Here is a 22,569-nt window from a genome sequence, read left to right as displayed (position 1 = left end):
CTGAAATAAATCTCTGCATGTGAGTGAATCACCGGTCCCAATTCGGGGCACCACAGTGCCCATGTTTCTGTGTTTTGTAGTAATCAACATTTCTGATACATTACAACAGTGTGGTTGTCAGGGGTGAGCGGCTCACGTAGCGGTTAGACCACCTCTATGCTAACAAGCTTAGCAATCAGGTTGTGAAGGGTCCTGGCTGGAGGAAAAAAATTAAAACCAAACCTTAGACCTCTTGTCAGACTGTGAGGAGAATTATATTTGTGAACTAGTCTACAGTGTGGACAGGAAATGACCTCTCCACAAACTGCTTCTTTAAAAACAAGCAGTGGTGCCTAAAGCTATCCAGCTCCTCTCTCTCTCTCTCTCTCTCTCTCTCTCTCTCTCTCTCTCTCTCTCTCTCTCTCTCCTCCCTCCCTCTCTCTCTCTCCCTCCCTCCCTCCTCCCTCCCTTCTTCCCTCCCTTCCTCCATACCAACCTCCCTCCCTCTCTGGAGCTCCTGCTCTCTCCCTCTCCCTCCTCTCCCGTGCTCCCTCCCTCCCTCCCTCTTTCCCTCCCTCCTCTCCTCTCCCTCTCCTCTCCTGCTATAGAGGGCTCCGACAGCAGTTCCCAGCTAGCGTGTTCAGCCTGCCTGCCTGCCTGCCTCTGTGTGTGTGTGAGCGTGTGTGCGTGCGTCTACTTTGTACTGGGAAGAACACAGCCCATGTGCTCTGCATGGACGTTACTGATACTCTGTTTAGCTTGATTTTCGAAAAGCAGGCAAGATGTCCAGCACACCACATGACCCCTTCTATTCTTCTCCTTTCGGCCCATTTTATAGGAGGCATACACCATACATGGTACAGCCAGAGTACCGAATCTATGAGATGAACAAGAGACTGCAGTCTCGCACAGAGGTAAGTACTTCAACCTTGGGGATGTGTTTGTGTATTTTTGTTAAGCTATGCATGAGCTTTTCCTAGGGTTTCTGGCTGAATTGTATGGGAAGTGTCCCACTTGATACTACCACGTACGTGGAAATGAGCGCCAGGATGAATCCACGAGTTTGGACGCTGGGTTTCCAGGCACAGCAACTCTTGTAGCAGAGGACAGTTTCTGCCGGAATCTTGAGACAACGCAGCACTTGATTCACATGCCGGGTTTCCAGAAATGTTGCTCTTCCAGAACTCTGGTGTTTTACAGGCTCTGAGTCAGTCTTGTTGGTGTTTCTTGAGATATAATTCCAAGGAATTTTGTGATTGTTTGCATCTGGCTATATGTGTGTACATATGTATTTTTTTTTTTTTTTTTACAAATCCTAGAGGAAGTCTGCTTTGACCTGTATTTGCTTTTCAAAGTCACCAAAATCGAGGTAAAAAGGGGCAGAAGAGTAACCGTGCCTACTTCTCAGAACTAGCCCTGGAGGGACACATGTTTGTATATTTCAGTGTTAAAATCAGAAACCAGTTGCTTGGGGCAAGGGGACTCTAGACTTTCTCCTATTGCTGTCGGCCGTGCCCCCGATCACTCTACCTTAGGACAGGAGCTGGTTCAGCTTTCAAGTCAGCTCAAGTTTTTGCGTATTTGAGATCTTGTGCCTGAGAGAGGGAGACTCAGCCTCCTAGGCAGCCAGCAACTCTGGGAGCAGAGAGAACAGGACTTTCAGAACTTTTTAAATGCAAAACTCCAGACTCGCCTCCTGCAATTTAAATATTTTATGTCAGTTGACTTTTTCTCTGTGCTAGCTCAGCTGGCAGGTCTTGCTGCTGGATTGTCCATCTGCCTGTAAGTTGGGGCTTTGTGTGGAAGTGTTCGGAAAAGGAGTTTGTTATAGGTGCACCAAAGTCACTTTAGGAAGTGGAAATTGCTAGGAATTTAGTCTTCTCTGCAGAGTACAAATACCAGAAGATTTATGCCAAAGAGCTTTTAGGGAATAGCTTTGGTGGAGTTTTAGACTGAAGATTGACTTTTAACTCTAGGAAGGGACTCCATTAAGTTTGTATTATAGGATAAAACACACTTGCTTGAATTGTCAACAGAGCCATAGAGAATTCATGACGTTTCGTGTATTTAATGCAGCTAACAAGATGTGACCTGCTTTCTGATTGGCTAACTGCTGGACAAGGACTTATATGTATTTTAAAAGCTGGGTTGTCTTTCATGACTGCTGTTTTCTTTATATGTTAATATACCATAGATGCTAAATATGACTGCTGGTACTCTTGCTCTTTCTAGAAGCCAGTAGCTTCTATTGAAGTGCAAACTATGTTTTGCTTAGGATGGTGAACTGTTGGCAGTGACTGATATTTGTGCTTGCTGTTTTGTGTATGTTGCTTTGTGTGTGTTACAGTTTGTATATTTCCTTCAGATCTTTGCAACTGCGTGTTGGAATCTTAAATCTCTGCATCAACTATTGGTTGACACAGGCTGCTTTCAGAATTAGGAGGATAGAAAATGTCTTATAGTTCAGGCACACATTAATTGCAATACAAATTTGGAAAAAATAGTCTTTTAAAAGTATGATTAGTTATAAAAAAGAGGCCAGGGACCATTATGGCTCAATTCTTGAACAGCAACAATATTTAAAAATGACCTGTTCACCTTACATTTTAGAAAGTTTTTGAGGAATTGCAGAGATTCTTCTCCATCCTCCTGTGTTAGGAACACAGGCAGCTTTCTCTGATATCTGCCTGCCCTCCTGCCCATTACTGAGCACTTGGCCAGGTCTGAGCTATGACACTTATCTGCAAGATTTCCCTACTCTTGCCCTCATAAAAAAAAAAAAAACAAAACTGCAGGATTCAATATGGTCCCAGGTTTGTTTCCCATTTGAGACAAGACATTCGAAAAGACCTCCTTTCGCAGTATGCTTTGCAAAGATGGCACATTATTTTTTGTGAGAGCTAAACTCAGGAATTCCTAACTTTTGGATTATGGGCTATTACTTTTAAAGATTTAGCTCTGAGTAGAAAAAGACTACTTCATAGCTCAAGAACCAAGAAAAGAAAGCTTGCTATGACAAATCTTAAAGATTTTTTTAAACCTCCCTGCCTGTAACAGTAAAGTGCTATGAACTATTTTCTGGTGTGTCCTACAGCTAACCGTTTACATTTTTCCCTCCTTAATTAGATAATTTTTCAAATAATTATTCAAATAATTGCCTCAGTACTTCTTTTTTTCTTTGCTAAGCAGTAAATACTGTCATGAACGCAATGCCATACATTTTTTTTATTTCATATGAAAAGGGGAGAGAATCAAATAATTGCTAAGATATTTAAATATTTACATTAAATATTGAATTTTGATCATGATGTAAGTACTTTGAAAAAAACAACTTTCATGTAAAGTTACACTATACCTTTACCAATAATTGTTATTTATGATAAAGCTGCTCTGAGTTCTGGAGAGGGATTGGTTGGGATAAAATACACTGATACTCAGCAAGAGTTATTAGTTTATTCACATGCAAAATCAAATATGCCTTTGAGTGACTACTTTGAGAATTTAGCCAAAGCATACCACCATTTTGGGCAAGACTGACTCACCCATCCCTCTTCCATCTCTCTCTTCCTCTCTCTCTTCTGGTCCCACTCCTATAGTATATAGTATTATTTCATTAAGTCCTAATATCTCTCACACACACACACACATACACACACACACACACAAACACACCCCACCGGGTAATACTCTCAAGTCTTCACCCCTTTTGGAACATGGACCTGGCTAGAAAAAAAATATATAGCAAATCAGTATGTGATGAAGAAATTGTTATCAAGTTTCTGGAAATTTCCTAGAAACCTCCTTTTTTATATGGAAAGAAATTAGTAAAGAACCATGATGTTTACCTACTCTCCTTCCATGGCTGATCCCAGGGCATTTTCTCATGGGGATCGATGCGTTTCTTCCAATTAAATTAAATCGAAGTTCTTCAGAAGCTGGCAAGTTTTAGTTTAAAGAGGATGGCATTGGGAGTTAATATTATTTCTAACTCTTACAAACTAGTTAGCATGGGTCTTGGTTCCTCATTTGCAAATTACCAACAGTGTCCCTTTAATTGAAAATTCAGATTTTCTTTTTTTTTTTTTTTTTAGCATGAGAAAGTATTATGAAGTAAAGAGTGCAGACATTATTTCTTTGCTCATGCTATTTAATTCAAAATCACAAAATCACAAATAGTTCTTCATGTTGGCACCATGCTAATTAAAAAAAAATACCATAAACACCAGAAAAGTGTGAGTTCCGTTATGTACTTTTCCTGTTTTGAGGTTTTTTTTCTTTTATCAATATTACACATCCAATAATAAAATAATTGGGTAATGGTGAAGAAAATTTGAAGGTCCGGTCTGGTTTTAAAGCTAGCACTTAGAGCAAGTAGTTCCTGGACCAAGTAGGTACTCATTAAACATTTGCTGACTAGCCAATCAATGAATCAGTAGACAAAAAGAGAGAATTTGAAAACCATTGCATTTAAATTAGCACCTTCCCTGAGAAATACAATTCTGAAGTTTTTTGGGGCCTGGTATCTCCTATTGAGCTGAAGCAGCTTTGGGCCTCTGCCTCTCACTCTCCCTAAAGTGCTCATCTCACACCCCCACATTTATTTTGTGTGAGGTCATTTAGCTCCATAATCTTTGTGGCAAAGGAAAGCAAGTGACTAAGTACTAACAGGACCTCACCTCTCTGTAAAGGAATAGGCATGCATTAAAAAGCAAACAGCAACAAAAGTATATTTTAAATGCTGCTAGCTGTTCTGGGAAATAAATTTTTTTTTCAACATTAGAATCTCAGTGGAATTTAATAAAGAAATGTGTGGGTGCTCTTCCTACCCTTTAAAATGAAATTAAGAAAAATTCTGAGGTTGGCATCACTGTTGTTCACTGTAATTCCGAGGCAGCAGAAAGGAGTTTACATTTTCTGTTGTGTATACTGTCAAAAATTGACCCAATGTGTTCCAAAATTCATGTATTTGAATGGTTTGGCAGTGCCAAATGTATTTTGGAAGAATACAACCGCACAATTATATAGTTTTAACATTGCACACACAATACAGTCAGATAGGATATAAAAATATGTTCTGAAGACTTCGGAATTTGTTCTGTGAAAAGCTTCAATAAAAGCAAAAACTATGTATTTTTTCATTTTTAGGTCTCAGCCGTGAGATGAAAATATAGGTAAAATACATGAGAAGCATTATAGTGGACATCATTGTAAGTGAAGGGATTTAACTAATGTTCGATTATTATAAAATTTAAGAAAGTTTATCAAGTAAAGTTCACAAATCTTTGTTAGAGGAGATAACTTTTCTATACCTTGTTTTCTCATTCAAATGACCAAAAATGTCTGCATTTAAGTGAAGATATTTTTAAGTATATATAGTTCTTCATGTTGGCACCATGATAATTTAAAAAAAAATACCATAAACACCAGAAAAGTGTGAGTTCCGTTATATATTTTTCCTGTTTTGAGGTTTTTTCTTTTATCAATATTACACATCCTCTTCCAAAAGAGAAAACTGTGATTACAATCGGAAGCCGTACGCACAAGGATTTTATTAGAATTACAGTTTTTAGTTTTACAGGATTTAATATGAAGGTTACAAATGTTCGAAGACCTGGAAATTTAAATCTGCTGGTTTTCACCCCTTCTCAGCTCAACTCTAAAACTCCCTGGGGAGGGGGTGGGGAGGAGGGGGATTCTTAGTCCTCTTTTCTTTCAGCTACATTTTTATATACTTTAGTCACAGGGTTTCACGTTGTAACATCATGTTTATTCATGGAATAGCTTGGTATCATTGATGTTCAGATGGAATCTAGTTAAAATGAGATTAGTTATTTTGGATAGGTGGAGAAAAAGAAAAAATGCTTTGTGATAACTTGGAGGTTTCTCCCCCCTAGAAATTTAGAAAGAAAAATGTTGCTGCTACTCTGAGATATATGAATGATTTTCAGTGTTAAAAACAGAACTTTGCAAGTTGTTTGAAGAGGGTTGGTGAGGTGGGGGAGGGGGCTGGGTGGTGGAAAGGAAAGCTATTTTGAAAATGTTAAATGAAACCAAAAGTGCAGTTTTAAAAATGAGAACTTCCAAACTCTCTTATTTTTCAAGATCTCTACATGGCCTCAGAAAACAAATTGCAGGACTCTTATACTGATTTTATTTTCTTGAAGGCTTTTTTTCCCCCCATTTTCTTACTATGGGAACTGTTTTTAATTAAAAATTGCTGCAAACTAACTATTCATAGGAGGCCAAGAAGAAAAAAAAAAAAAAAGAACTTTCAACTCACATTCAACACAGATTCTTATCAGCCTAAAATCAATGCACATTTACATTTCTCTCTTTTTGATGTGTAAATTATGATGTAGGATTTAAACGCTATGCATTTTTTAAACATTTAGCTTTTTGTTTGGGGTTCAGAAAGAAATTAATTTAAAGTATATGGAGAACAGGGCCATAAATCTCTTTTTATTACAATTGTCCACATTAACTCATTTTTCATGAGGAACACAGAGCACCCGCTTTCTGAACAAGCAAACAAAACGTAAAACAACCCCAAACATCCAACTTTATAAATGATCAAGACCAAAATTCATAAACTTACTTATTTGGATTTGGTTGGTGGGCCTCAAAATATAACTGACCTGGGAAAACAATGTCTTTTTGAAGTGTCAGAACATAGCATTTAAAAAAATGTCCAAAGGATGTAGATACTACAAATACCTTCATCATTTTCTGACAAGGCGTTTTCCTTCTTTTTAAATTTTTAAAAATCAATATGAGCCTAGATTTTTTTTTAAATTTAAATTCTGGCAGCATGCATTTGAACCTAGGCAACTATTAATGCTTAAAACAAAATTCAGGCATTCCTTCAAGAATTTCCATACTTCAGGCAATGACAGTCTCAGGGTCTGGAAATATAAACATGATTAAGATATTTTCTGTCTTCTAGAAGCTTACAGTTTGATAATGAGGGGAGACATACAAACCACACTTACAATAGAGAGCCATGATGGGTTAATACACGGTGTATCGTGGGCATATTCCTGTAGTGAAAGGTATATACACCTTTCTGAAAGGCAGTCATAGAATAGCGTCTATGGAGTTTTCAGTGTCTGTTGGGCAAGTATTAATACTAGGTGCTTTTTGTATGTCGGCTCAAGTAACCCTCATGATCACATCATATGATACTAATATCTACTAACATCTGCACTTTTACTAATGAGGAAACTGGAAACTGACAGGTTACATAAATTGTCCAAGGTCAAATGGACGGTAGTTTAGCTTCAGAGGTTGTAACTACTCTGCCATAGCACCTCTCTGGAAATAGGAAACACGAGCTAGGAACCTAGTTTTACCTATAGAAATTTTTAATGTGAATATATTCATTTTTGTTTTCTAAGACAAATTGACTTTGGAGGTGGCTTGGAAATTGATCCCATTCACTAACTTGATTCTGCTAGATGTGTCTCAACTGCCTGACTTAATTTCCAAAGAGACCAAGTGAAATTCCAAGGGATGGATACAGGGATGGAAAATACACCCTGGTTACTGAACAAAAAAACCCAAATTACACTCCTTATTAAAGAATACTTAAGGCCGGGCGCGGTGGCTCAAGCCTGTAATCCCAGCACTTTGGGAAGCTGGGGTGGGCGGATCATGAGGTCAGAAGTTCAAGACCAGCCTGATCAACATGATGAAACCCTGCCTCTACTAAAAGTACAAAAATTAACTAGGCATGGTGGCACACACCTGTAGTCTCAGCTACTCGGGAGACTGAGGCAGGAGAATTGTTTGAACCCGGGAGACGGAGGCTGCAGTGAACCGAGATTGTCCCACTGCACTCCAGCCTGGGCAACAGAGCGAGACTCCATTTCAAAAAAAAAAAAAAAAAAAAAAGAATACTTAAGATTCCCACTTTATCTGAAGAGTGATTGAAACTGTTATAGAATATAATGCATAGTCATCTAAAAGGTTTTTTTTACTTAAAAATATTTAAATTTCCATTCAGTACTTCTTCTTAGTTGTGCGCTGGGAAAGATGGTGTTTTTATTGTTTTAAACAGTAGTGAATGAGTATAAAAGCTATCTCATTTTTTGGTGGAAACAATAACCATAATAAATGTTAGGAAATTAAATTACAATTCCAATTGGGCATAGTATTGGCTCCCTTTTCAGGTAATCAATTAGGAATCTTAGGAAAAATAAAGACATAAAGGGGAAAGAACTTCCAACATGTTTGGCTTCTCAGGATCTTAGTTTAATCTACTCCTGAGAGGAAGTCAGTCTCCCCACATCCTGTCTGTCTGCAGAAGTTCTTTATGGGAGGTGATATTTCCTTCCTACCCTTGCAGACCACTTTAGCTACCTGCAAAGCCATTGTCGTTAGAGTAAATGCCTGCCAGTTGTTGAAGATAAGATAGATCTCCTCATTTGATCCACCGCCAAAGCCTGAGATGCACGCATTCTGGTTCTCCTTTACCAGACAAGTAACCGAGGCCTCAGTTCATGCGTGGCCATCCTGAGATTTGAGAGCTCAGGGGCTGGATCATCTAACTTTTCACTGTATGGGCTGTCCTGGAGCATATTGGTAAAGGGATGTTGCCTCCCAGCTGCCCACTTCCTCCTGAAGGCCCTGGTGGCCACACCCTTCTCTCACATTAGGACCACATTGGACCAGCCTAATTGGAAGTTTTAGTCTTCCAGTTCAAAATAGGAGGCTTAGTGTTAAGGATTTGGCAGACCCCTCTGAAGAAGAGGAATCTGTCCTGTTCTGGTGACATTACAAGCCCCCAGCCTCTCTTTTTGGAATCAGGACGGCCTCTTAACAGCACTCCCTGCCCCCTCTTTCCATCTTATAATCTGATCCCCACAAACAGCCAAGGTGATATTTTTAAAGCATAAATCAGATCATGTGACTCTCCTGCTTCCTCTCAAACCTAGAACAAGCTCTAAACTCCTTACTCTGGTTTTAAGAATCTATTGATCTCTTCCTTCCTGATGGTCCATTCTTATCTCCTACCAAGTGTTCACTGGACTGGAGCCACAGAGGGCTTCCCTGGTATCCATTAGCTTGCCAAGCTGATTCACACTGCAGGACCTTTGCCCTCGGTCGGGGAACACCAAATATATGGCTTTCTCTGTAATAACTCAGCTAAGTATTAGGAGACCTCAGTTGAGTTAGGATTTGGCATAGTGCTGGCTTTATTTGCAGGTAATCAATTAGAAAAAGAAAAGAAGGACAATAAAGGAAAAGAGTCCCAGCAATTAGGAGGTCCTGTACTGAGCAACTTAAATGTTCTCTTCCTAGAGAGCCCCTCCTCAAACAATTAAAATTAAACCCCAATCACTTTCTGTCACATGCCTTCTTCATAGGAATTATCGGAAGCCTATATTTTCTTGCTTCTTGTTTATTTCTTAAGTATTTGCTTGTCCTTGATAGAATATAAGCCCCATGAGGGCAGGGACCTGATTGTCTTATACATCACTGCATCCCCAGTGCCCTATATAGCACATGGCTGATGTGCAAAATATATCTATTGAATAAAGAAAATTAAGTTGTTCCAGCACTGGCCATCCTGACGCTAAAATTTTCCCCGAGTCTTACCAACAATTGCCTACAGTTCCAGTAGGAGAAGAATCTGTGAGCCTAATAGCCCAGTGAGCATTCACTGCTAGAATGCACATCCAGCCCAAAGGAAAAAGAAGCCCTGAGAAAACAAAATTTCTTCTATGAAGGGAGTGTTGACCTGACTATTTTGCCCTCTGGATAGCGCAAATCTGTTGGGACTCTCCTGACTTCTGATTAAAAATATTTATACTTATCCTAGTGTTTCTTTTCTCATTTGATATTTCTGCTACTTCTCTCTCTATATATCTACCTGGGAGCCCACAGCCATGAATTACGGTATGAATCATGATAATATGTTACATTTCCTGGAGCACTTTGCATTTTAGGTAAGTGCTTTTGGCGCCATTAATTAGCTTATTTGAAGTGATTTGCACAACAGAAAATATGGGAAGTTCTATCAGTATATGATGCTGTGGTCTATAATAACTTTGTGTTTGCTAACTGGTGTGTGTGTGTGAGTGTGTGTGTGTGTGTGTGTGTGAGAGAGAGAGAGACATTTGTCCTAATCAGATTGTGTTTGTGTATGTGTGCAGCTTTTGGTTAGGGAATATGAACATTTTTTTTCACCAATAGTTTTTTCTTCTGGAATGAAAAGAGTGACCAGCCTTGAACATAAAGGCTTCAACCTCAGTATGACTTATAGTAAGACAGATTTGGGTCCAAACTCTTGAGTTTGTCTTCTACTTGCTGTGTAATATTAAGGAAGTTTCTTAAATTTTCTGAGCCTCAGTTTCCTTAGCCTGAGAGTTACATTGCGAAGTAAAGAATAAATGCATGTATAATGCCTGGTATATGATAGGTGCCACATCATTGGGAACTATGATGATGATGATGATGATGATGACGACGATACACTTATTGTGGATTCTATCAGCAAATTAAGTAGTGTAAGTAATGCCAAACATTGCTTCATTTCTTAAAAGTATCTTTAAAAATACTTTTTACATGCCTGCACTAGCGTATTTCAATTTAATAAACAAAACTTGCAATAACATGATCTAGGACTCTTGAGTTTGGTTGTTCTCGTATGATAATGCCAAAGGGGCTTTTCACTGTTATATGGCAGGGATGACGTAATAATCATATACCTTGTTATGTGAGAGTAATGGCAGAGTAGTCACAATCTCCTGCAAATTCAAGGCCAGAATTATTTCTTAGGCATAGCTATGGTTAAGTAGTAAGGGTTGACCAATGTATGAGACCATGTGTACTCCGTTTTGTTGGGAAAAAGCTGTGATTGGGGTTTTCTCCATTTAAGAACTCAGTGGAGACAACAAAACATTAAAAGGTTCCCTTTCACCAGTGCCTTTGCAGGGCTGTTTGAATGGGGTCCCCAGGAGAGGGCTGGAGAGCACACACCCACTGGCCTTGACTGGCCATTTCTTCTAAGGACGCATGCTTCTCAATATGCAGCCCAGCACAGACTTCTCCAAGGGAGCTGGGTCAGCACTGGTCAGAAGCCTGAAGCACCACCTGCGTGTCTGGACTGATAACAGCCCTTCCAATTGATTCACTGTGACACCTTGTGGCTTAATGCACACACTGGTGGAAGTAGTGATGTGTTGAACAGTACCATACGGTATCTTTCTGGCCACAGGGATCAGGTAGATGGGTAGTAACGCTACCTGTCTCTTTTTTTTTTTTTTTTTTTTACAGATGCAACTGGGCATTACACTGTGCTGATTTGAAGAATTCCTGTTGAATTCTTCAAATTACATACATTGTCCTACACTTCATTTCTCTGACCAGGGCACCTATGATTTTTATAGACTTATATTAATAATAATTTTTATCAACCTTTATAAAGTAAGATCTTGTGTAGCTCAAACATTAAATTATTTGTAGCCCTTTTTTTTTTTCTTTTCCATTTGGTAGGAGTTAGGGTGTGTTAAACTCCTCTTCCCAACGTAGGTCATTTCTTAGGACTCATGAAGATTTGATCTCGATATTGAAAATCTGTGTAGAGAAGCAAAAGCTAAACCAATACATAAAACTGACCAATTGGCAATACACACAAAAAACAACCTTTTTTAGACCTTACAAGTTTAACATGATTACCATGTAGTTGGCTGAAATTTATTACTTGAAATTAAAATTAAACAGTTGGTGCATATTACCTGCTTTGAAAGGTTCTGATTTGGTGGAACCTACTAGTCCCAAGTTAGATGAATCGTAGAATTTCAGGACTGGAATGGTTATGAGATCATCTAGCCCAAGCTCCTGATTATGGAAGTGCAGAAGTCAAACCCAAGCAAGGCTAACTTGGACAAAGCAGTGCTGTCAATTCATAAGCCATCTCAGGTTTTCTTTTTTTTTTTTTTTCAAGTCTTAGCACTCTCCTGTCACTATGTAATTACCAGGAACTGGCCAAATCCAAACACCTTACCAACCATTAATCTGCACCTCAGCACTACAAAAACTTTTGTATTCCAAGCCCATATCTCCTTTTTCAGTTTTCCAATTGTCTTAAAACAGTGTTGATTTTTTTTTTTTTTTTTTTTTTTTTTTGAGACGGAGTTTTGCTCTGTCGCCCAGGCTGGAGTGCAGTGGCGCAATCTCAGCTCACTGCAACCTCTGCCTCCTGGGTTCATGCCATTCTCCTGCCTCAGCCTCCCAAGTAGCTGGGACTATAGGCGCCTGCCACCACACCCGGCTTATTTTTTTGTATTTTTAGTAGAGACGAGATTTCACCGTGTTAGCCAGGATGGTCTTGATCGCCTGACCTTGTGATCTGCCCACCTCAGCCTCCCAAAGTGCTGGGATTACAGGCGTGAGCCACCGCACCCAGCCAAAACAGTGTTGATCTTTAGTGTCATGCTATTGATGTTGAAAAACACATCACTAACCTTCATTGCTTTTGAATTTATGATTTCCTTTGCCAGTTTATTTAGAATAAAGTTGCATGTGCTTTAAAATACATGTCTCCTTTTTTGGTTTTAAAAACAGTACATTATTAATATAGAGTATTTGTGAAATACAAAAATGTTCAAAGAGGTAAAGAAAATCGTCTTTAATTTTACCGTGCAACAAAATTGCTGTGAACATGTTAGTATATAAATTTAATGCACACATACATATACATAAATCTTTACTTGCTTACAAGCATATTGAGCATCCTTTTGAATCCAGCTCTTTTAAGTAAAATTATGAGTATTTTACCGTGTCCTTAAATCTTCTTAAAATATAATTTTGAGTTGCCTGAATTATTCATACATCTGTTTATGTTTCAAAAATTAACACCATATAGATATTTTAAAAATTATTTGGCTCCATTGTACCATGATTTGAGATCAGCTTTTGTTTGTTGGTTTGTTTTGTTTTTGAGACAGGGTCTTGCTCTGTTGCCCAGGCTGGAGTGCGGTGGCTCCATCAGAGCTCACTGCAGACTTGACCTCCTGAGCTCAAGTGATCCTTGAACTTCAGCCTCCTGAGTATCTGGGACTACAGGCACATGACACTGCACTAGGCTAATTAAAAAAAAAATTTTGTAGAGATAGAATTTGTCTTTCTACCCAGGCTGGTCTCAAACTCCTGGCTCACGGTGATCTTCCTGCTTCGGCCTCCCAAAGTGCTGGGATTACAAGTTTAGGCCAGAGTTAAGTATTCTTAACAATCAATTTTGTCTCCCAATGCGGTAGAAGATTACTGGTATGAAGGAGTTAACTATGATGACTATTATGATGACCATTAGCATTTAGTACTAGTCAGAAGTCTTGAATCCAGACCTGTCTCTCACTCCCTATCTCCAACTTGAAGCCAGATCCTTTTTTATTTCTGCTTTTCTTTCTCTTGTATTATTTCTGAGTCAAAAGGCAGCGAGCACGTAATCGTTCAGAAGGTCCATAAATCAAAATATTTTAGCACAATTCATACTGGGAAGAGGAAGCTTGAATTAATGTTAAGAGTGTTGATCTAGAACCAGAGGGTTGGGATATAGCAAGTTAATTTATGACACCTCTGAAGGACACATCTTTAATTCAAAAAGAAAAAGGATACCTCAAAAAGTGGGTTATGTCATGACTTGTATGTAATGTTATCCTGTTTTCCTTACTGGATCAAAGAGGTCTTTGGGATTGGGCACTATCCTACTCATATTTGTATCAGTCATAACAACTGATATTCTCTGTGACCAATATCAATCTTCTTCTAAAGGCACATTTCACTGAGGCAGCCATTTTGTTATCACTTTCTTTTTTTATTTTTTGAGACAGCATCTTGCTCCCCGGGCTGGAGTGCAGTGGTGTGATCACAGGCTCACTGCAGCCTCGACCTCCAAGACTCGAATTTCTCACACCTCAGCTTCCTGTGTAGCTGGGACCACAGGCATGCACCACGACGTTTGACTAATTAAAAAAGTTTTTTTTTTTTTTTTTTTTTTTTTGTTAGAAGTGGTATCTCACTGTGTTGCCCAGGCTGGTCTCAAACTCCTGAGCTCGAGCAATCCTCCTGCCTCAGATCACTGTTTTTACATGGGTAATATGCTTTTTAAAAATAAGCCTCATACACGTATGCTTCTAGTACAACATGGGTTGTGCAATAAGATTATGTCCTCTCCAATAGCATTGGCATTAAGTGCTTAACTTCCGGAGTCATGCAAATTTTTTTCTTTACTTAGTGGCTGTGTGACCTTGGATAATTTATCCATCTGTGCCTGGGATGCCCCTATGGGTAATGTGGGGAATAACAGAATCTATGTGTTTGTGTTCTCATAAGATAGAGTGAGTTAATTCTTGTACAGTGCTTAGCATAATGCCTGCACCCTATAAGGGTTAACAATTATTATTGTGGCTTATTTGTTTAATGGATATTGAACATCTACTATACATGATATTACTAGTCTAGAGACGAAGAGGGCAGTATCCTTGTCTTAAAAGAGCTTACTGAGGACACAGTAAGGATTTACAGGGAAGGAAGGTCTTGAGGGATAAATGGGAATTTGCCAATTAGAGAAGGGTGGTGGAAAGGGTGTTTAAGGCAGAAAGAACAGCAAATGCAAATAAAGTGATATTATATTTTAGGAAGAGTGAAGATTTTGACATTGCTGAGGCTTAAGGTCTGGGGTGTATGTGTTAGTGTGTATATGATTGTGTGTGTAGGCCTGGAGAAGAAGTTGGGGCCAAATTGTGGAGGTATTTAAATACCAAGCCAGCGTTCTTTACCTTTTAGAGACTATACTTTGGACGATAGCATGATTATTTAACTTCTCCATGCCTTGGTTTTCTCATCTGCAAAATGAGACAACAGTAGTCCCCACCTCACAGAGTTGTTTTAGGGAATTTAATGAGGTAAGGCATGAAAGCCCTCAGACCAACACCTGGTACATAGTACGGATTCAGTCAGTACTAGCTTCTACTATCGGGCCAAGGGAGCTAATAAAGTGTTTTGTTTTATTTTGTTTTGTGCTGGCTGGGGAGTGAAGCAATCTGCTATGCCTTTGAGCAAGAACACTCTGATCCCTTTGTGGAGGGTGGACTGGTGGTCTGTCTTGGAGCACATCTGTCTGCTGAGAGGAAGAAATCAGTGGATAGGGAGATGCACAAAGGAAAAATTACACACACTTACTGGCTGACTGAGCTATTTTTAGCCTAGTGTGTCTGAAGCAAAGGATAGATTTTCATGGTATTTTTTTTAAAGATGCAAAGTTCCCGTAAGCCAAGGTGATGTAACTTGCCTTGTGACATTTTATTTGCCCATCCTTGAGGTCCACAATGTTGGCCATGAAACGTTTAGCGGCCTGGGGCCTCTAGTCTTGAGTTTTCTTCCTGCCTTGACACAGTTGGGACCTGTGTGGGAAACCAGAAGTGATGTCCTGGCCATCAGCCTGGCAGGAGGACCCCACAGTGATGTGGCAGGGAGGCAAGGGAGAAGGCTGCCTGGGGAAGAGAAAAAGGCAAGAAGCGGCGAAACCTGACCCCACCCAGCACATGGGACATGAGTCTCTGACACTTAGTTTCCACACTGGTAGAATGGGAAAAATAATCTGTCAACATCAGAGGAACATCCCAAGCCCTAAATGGGCGGGTATCTGGTGTGGCTCTTCCCTCTACTGCATGGTAGTTCATGCCCCATTGCAGGCCCATATGCTTTGTGCATTGAATGCGTGTTTTTCTTGAATCTTTCTTGTACCTTCTTCCCTCTGTAAACTTAAGCCTCGGAGAAATATTTTCTTTCCCTGAGTCTATTTCCTCTTCCGACTTCCTTGGATTAGATGAGCTATGAACACCAAGGTTCTCTCTTCAGCCGCAGTCTACGATCCCGATTAGATGGACTGCTGATTTCTGTTTTTAATCTGTCACATCCAACACAAAATCAAGGTAAATAACGTATTTTTGGCCCTCTGTTGAGCCTCCTTCAGCTCTTTTACTCCCACTTTCTTTGGTGAGGGATCTTGCTGAGTCACAGTGTCTTGCCTTTTGGCACAAACTGGCTGGAGAGGACCATGTTTTGCCTCAAAATGCTCTGGGCACCATTGTCTTAAAACCCGCACATAAAGGAAGGCTCGATGGTTGTTTTTTTTCCATCCTCATAAAATAAGCTCGAAATGCAAATGCAGAATCTACTAAAATTACTGAGTTCAGTGGGTGCCCTGCATCACCAGTTTTTTTTAGAAAGGTTAAAATTCATCTGAACTAAGACTAGAAAATAAGCTTCAGGTGTTAGGTTATTCTGAAAAGACTGTTAATGCCTGTTGGCTAAGTGCATTAAACTGCATGGAAATGATCACTTGTGTGTACTATTTTAAAAACTGCTTGCTGGGATGGTGATTTAAACCTATTTTTTCTGGACTCAAAACTTCACATTTGTCTGTTGAAAAAAAATACTGTATTTGAAACAAATAAACATTAAAATATAGTTTATTATATTTCCAGGTGTTTGTCTGAAAGGAAAATATGTCAAGACATTTTTCGTTAGAAGCTGAAATCTCAGCCTTAATTCACTCCATTGTATTTCCAAGGAGCTCAACCCTATATAATATTACCTGGTCTCTGGAGACCTCCTTGAAGGGATACCAGATACCCTTAGGATAACTAAAGAATGGGGGAGGTGGGGAGAGAATGGAGGGGGAATGGTTTCCAGTCCTAATTCTATATTTCCTGTGACTTTTTTTACGGGGGCAGGGGAAAAGGAGAGAAGAAAGAACTCTGCTGAAAAGGAGAGAAGAAAGAACTCTGCTGTTAGTTTTATTACAGCTTTGATTTTGAAACCATTTAAGAAGTAGCATTCATGGTGGCACCCTGTGGCGTCTAGGATGGAATTGCATTGGCTCATTCATTCCCTAATACCTTATTGAGTTTTTTTTTATTATGTGCTCAGTGAAAGGACCATATATAAACCCTGTCCTCAGGATGCTCACAGCCTAGTGGGGAAGATAGCCAGCTGAACCTCCAGTTATAACTGAGGGTGCCAAGAGTGAGCTGTTGAGAGCAGCGAGGACAGAGGTTTTCCCAGCCAGGATTGCGGTACTGAGACATGAACACACGTGCATACACATGCACAGACATGCACACTCACACCCTCAGTTGCTTGTGCTATGTGGGAAATTTTGACCCACATATTCCTATGTTTAATTGAAGGCACTGTTAACTTCTTAACAAGGCTACATCTCTGATGATTTTAGGAGGAATTAGACTGTGTAAACATCTCAAAACAGGGAGGTGAAGCTAGGAAGCATAAATGCCCCAGTGATGGCTGCAACTAGGTCTCTTAACTTATTGTAATCTAAACCTTGGGTGAGGGAGAAAGAAAAAAAAAAAGCAGCTTTTTAAAGTCCGCTGAAGACTTAAGATGTGGCAAAAATAATCATTTTTTTTCTGGCCATGAGAAATTGTCTGAGTAGAGGGTGGAAAATTTCATCCTTATCAGGAAGTTAATCATAGTAATTTATGTGGAACTTCCAGGTGGTTACTTAGTCAATCTTAAAAAAAAAAAAAAAGGCCCAAATTCCCCTCCCTGAATGACAGTATCGAGAGAACTTTAGGAATAAAGCAAATCATTCAAAGACTTGAATGGTTAGAAATCCATAAAGCTGAAGGCAGGAGCCTGGATGAAAAAAGAAAGAAAATCTCGAAAATCCAGGAGCAGGAGCCATGCTAATCAGGCTGAATATCTACTGAGTACTTACCAATCGCTAGTCCCACAGCTAAGTGCTTTACGTCATGGCCTCAATTAAGCCACACACTACTGTGGTACGTAGTGGTATCCACTCCATTTTTCAGATAAGACAAATGAGGCCGAGAGAGGCTTAGTAATTAGCCCAGGGCTTCAGAGGTAGCAAGAGCTATCTATCTCTGCGACTTAAACCTGGGTGTTCCCAAGTCAGAGCTGAACTTCACTTGTCAGCTCTGCTGCCTCTCCAGACAGCGCCCACTTTACAGATGAAGACACTGAGGCCCAGGTGGGTTACAGAAGGTCTTGAGTCTCACTGTGAGACACATTCAAAGCCTTCTCATTGGCTGATGACTTCGATTTTGGTTCCTCAGTGATCCCCACATTCAACTGTGGGACCAGTATCTGTTTACTGTTTACTGAGAATCCACTGTGAGGGTCACACCACTGTGAGAGTCATACCACCAAGGACTTCTTGAGGTTGGGGACCTCGCCTGGCTCATCTTTTTTTTTTTTTTTTTTTTTTGAGACGGAGTCTTGCTTTGTCACCCAGGCTGGAGTGCAGTGGCGTGATCTCGGCTCACTGCAAGCTCCGCCTCCCGGGTTCACAATATTCTCCTGCCTCAGCCTCCCGAGCAGCTGGGACTACAGGCTCCCGCCACCACACCCTGCTAATTTTTTGTATTTTTAGTAGAGACAGATTTCACTGTGTTAGCCAGGATGGTCTCAATCTCCTGACCTCGTGATCCGACGCCTGCCTCATCTTTGTATCAGCAGCAGAAATGATAATTTCCAAGGGCAGAAATGATAATCTAAATAAAGCTTGAATGAATGAGGGATATGAAAGAAGTAGTAGGCTCCGAAGTTTACACAGAGTAGGAGAGGCAACTAACTATAAGCACCACGCAGACAAGCGCTGTTCCTCTCTTTTCAGGCACAGAAGGCTATGGGACATGTCTATGCAAACTAGAAAAACGTGCTCCTTCTGAGTGAGCCTATGGCCCTTTCATGAAAATGAAAAGCTTCCTGGTCTTCCTGGCAGACATTAGCTCCACAGGGCTTAGCAAAGTGCTCTGGATTTCAGCCGTTCCTTCTCCCCTTGGTCAGCTGCCTTTTTGCAGTGTGGAAACTGCCCAACAGGAAATGGAGGGCCTGTTTTGATTTAATTTAGTCACCCAGAACCTGAATTCTAATTGATCTTCACTAAATCTTGATTGGACCCATGAAGAATTTTTAAGATGGTGCTAAATTCTCTTCTGTCATTAAGATACAGTGCATAAAGAAGAATGTTTAGGCCATGTGACATGGAGGAGGCTGGGATCGGTTTGATAAGGGATTGTAGGATTTGGATTTGTTGGGAAAGAAGAAGGGCATCTGGTTTGGGGAAATAAAGGTCTAGATGCCATAAAGCAAACACGTCTGGCATAGGAATAGGATGTGATTGGCTGACTTCTGCAACCAAAGTCTCTGCAGGAAAGTCTCTGCAGGTGTAAAGAGAGTTGGACACCAAGAGGAGATATCATTGTCTCTGTGTTCCGTGCTTGCGTACCGTGTCCATAGAATGCAGTGTGAATGAGGCTTCATGGAGATATTAAATTGGCTTGCTGTTTCTAGGGTAGACACCCTTCCTTCTCTACTCCCTCTGTGTTAGTTAGAATTCTCCAGAAAAGCAGATATAGGGTATATATCCAGGAAGAGATTCATTGTAAGCTATAGACTCATGTTATGGAGGCTGAGAAGTCCCATGATCTGCTGTTTGCAAGCTGGAGACCCAAGAAAGCCGGTGATATAGTTTAAAGTCCTGAGGGCCAGAGAGCTGATGGTATAAATTCCAGTTCAAGTCTGAAGCTCTGAAACTAGAAGCACTGAAAGTAGGAAAAGATCAATATTCCAGCTCTTAAACAGCCAGGCAGAGTTAAGCCAACTTTCCTCTGCCATTTTGTTCTATTCAAGCCTTCTATAGAAAGAATGGTGCCCACCCCCATTGGGGAGGGCTGTATGCTTTACCCAGACAACAATTCTAACAGCGAATTCTAACCCTAATCTCAGAGAAAACACCTTCACAGACTTACCCAGAGATAATGCTTAACCAGGTATCTGGGCATCCTTTGGCTCAGTCAAGTTGACACATTAACCATCACATCCTCTCTTGCCAAAATGCTGCCTTCTCAGATATAATAGAGGCTGGTGTCAGAGGTCTTTGAATGTTTGTCTGAGGACTTTGGATCTGACTTTATTGCAATAGGGAATATTATATGTTCTTCAGCAGATCCATATCCATTAACATCTTATTCATTCCCTCATTTGGTACATCTATATTGAGCAGGGCCAGGTGTTTAGCATACAATACCGCATAAAAACAGACATTGGCATTTCTTGCAGGAAATTTACAATCAAGGGAGCTGTACAGCAATTAAAAACTCATACTAACTAAAGTATAGTTGTAATGGATAAAAAGTGCAGTATTTATCACAAGGTGATCAGTGCACTAGAGGAATCAAGCATGTTTCTGTGAAAGCATAAAATAAATAAGGAAAGCTGACCTATATTGGTGGCAATAGTGGTCAGGGAAGGCTCCTTTGAGGAAGTGAATTTTTAGCTGAGACTTAAAGAACAAATGAGATTTAGCTAGAAAAATAGGACATGCGATGCCAAGATGGCATTTTAAAAGAATAATAGTAAGCGCTAAAGGCCCTGTAGCAGGAGGGAGCTGATAGTCCATAGTTCAGAGAGCAAAGAAGCTGATGACACAGGTTGGGGTCAGACCGTGTTTGACTACAGATAGGATGTTAAGGGTTTTGGCTTTTTAGGTTTTTGTTTTAATTCTGAAAGTAATGGAAAATGTACTCCTTTTGGTGGTGGTCTGAGAGAAGGTACATCATTAGAATGACATTTTGAAAACAACACTCAGGCTGCTTAGTAGAGAATGGCTTCAAAGGATTTAAAAGCAGAAGCAGAAGGACATATTAGAGAAGGATTGTATAGTTTTCTGATAAAAGATGACAGTGAATTGTATGGCGATGGATTAGCCATGGAAGGTGTTGAGTAGAAGTGGTCTCCAGCCAAACTCTATGGTTACTGGAATAAGAGAGTAGGAACCCTTCTCAGGCTTTATCTTTATCTATTCTTGTCAACAGTATGTACATGTGTCTCCCAGCCCCAAATAACTGTACAGTTTAATGATGTTCACTCTATACAGTTCCCAGAATCCATTGGAAATTGCTGTAACAGCATATCCTCAATGCCCATCAATTCTCCATGTACAACTTCTCCATGGCCTCCTCTGCCTCTGCTGATCTGTGGACTTCCCAAGCCCCGTCCCCTACCTGCTTTTGATTGGCTTTAACTTTTACAATATCTTCATTACTCCAACTTTGTTCAACATCCTTTTTATTTTTTTAAATCATAGATTGATTTAGTTTATTCTCTTTGCCATTTGTGAGTCTCATTATTTCTCTGTTTCTCCTTGGTTATCAGTGGCTCTGTTTTCCTTCAATTGCCTCTTGTCTTTGAGAAGCTCTTGTGATTCTTTTAGGGCCATTTGCCATTTGGTTGGTCTGTCTTCCTTTTCCCTATAAGCTTTAAATATGGTGTTATAGTTTTATCCCCTTTCTTCTTCTTTAGGTACAACTGCAGATACTTTGCTCTTCCAAGGTTACTAAGCAGTGTCTGACACAATGTAGAAGCTCAATAAATATTGGTTAAATTTATTTCTTCTATTGATTGTTCAGGCTTTGATGACATCACTTAAAATGTTTCTTGTACACACCCTGTTTTCAACCGATATATGTATGTTTATGGTTACCTGAATCCAGGGGCTTCTAGGAATATTCAGAAAGTAAGTGATTTCTCCGTGGATCGCTAACAGTGACAAGAATTTTCACCTATGCCTGCGAGAATACCTTCAAAAGTATTGGGTGCTCATCATAAACATACATCAGTTTAACAAACTGTTATGGATGCATTGACTTTCCCAGTTAGTTGCTAGATGACTTCAGATGATTTGCATAATGGGTCTCAGTTTCTATATCTGTTAAATGGCAATAATCAGAGAATTTTAAAAAATTTAAGGACACCTGGAAAGCATGAAGGATCCCTAGAAAGCATGTGTTTATTCCACATAGTGGGAACTATGCTAGATTCCAAAGACACAAAGACAACTAAGACAACTTAGAATAAGAAGGAAAAGAGAATGATTTGTTGCAATGATCCCCTTGAAGCTCCAGTTGAAAGTCAGAGGATTGCCCTGCATTGGAAGTAGTCTCCAAACTGACATCATTTTCTTTTTCGAACCATATCTGGCCTGTCTCTCTTACCAGATTCATATTAAAGGTAACAGATTTGAAAATGTTTGGAATAAGTAAAAGCTCTAGTTAGGTGTGGTGGCACATGCCTACCATCCCAGCTACTGGAGAGTCTGAGACTCGATGATTGTTTCAGCCCAGGAGTTCAAGGTTGTAGTGAGCTATGATGGCACCACTCACTGCACTCCAGTCTGTGTGACAGAGCGAGACCTTGTCTCTAAGGAAAAAAAAAAAAAAAAAGCACTATACAAATTCCACATTGGGAAATTTTCACTGAATCAATGGTTAAAGGCTTATACAATGGAAGGAGTATTTGGTTAGTGAGGAGAGATTTTTGAGGATCGATGGCAATGCTTATTTCTAGAAATAGCCTGGTTTTTGCTGATTACTGTTGGTAGGGATCAGTTTAATGCTTTTTCCCCTAATGTACCTAGAGATTTGTGATAGAATTAGCTATGCAAATTGAATCCTTAAAAAAAAAGCCCTCCACAAACCTGTATGTTATATTTATAAACTTTACATTGTACTAAAGTCAGCAAATGTCACAGAATTAAAATCA

General features: G+C 39.8%; 1 protein-coding gene across 16 annotated transcripts in view; it reads left to right on the top strand.

Moving 5' to 3' along the window:
- The first annotated feature begins 310 nt into the window (after positions 1–310).
- Positions 311–22,569, top strand: part of LDB2 (LIM domain binding 2) — a 398,203-nt gene continuing 375,944 nt past the window's right edge. For 3 of the 16 annotated variants that reach the window (XM_054553762.2, XM_024245842.3, XM_003776431.4), the window contains exon 1: positions 369–893. In XM_054553762.2, coding sequence (XP_054409737.1) covers positions 762–893 — 132 coding nt within the window. In that variant the 5' untranslated portion in view covers positions 369–761. Of the gene's footprint in view, positions 894–22,569 lie in introns of all 16 variants that reach the window. The other 13 variants (XM_009239820.3, XM_054553761.2, XM_063723334.1 and 10 more) reach the window with 11 other exon arrangements.

Source organism: Pongo abelii, chromosome 3 (assembly GCF_028885655.2).
Source record: "Pongo abelii isolate AG06213 chromosome 3, NHGRI_mPonAbe1-v2.0_pri, whole genome shotgun sequence".
Taxonomy (NCBI): domain Eukaryota; kingdom Metazoa; phylum Chordata; class Mammalia; order Primates; family Hominidae; genus Pongo; species Pongo abelii.
Note: the sequence above shows the minus strand (reverse complement) of the source record. Positions and strands in the feature narration are given on the sequence as shown.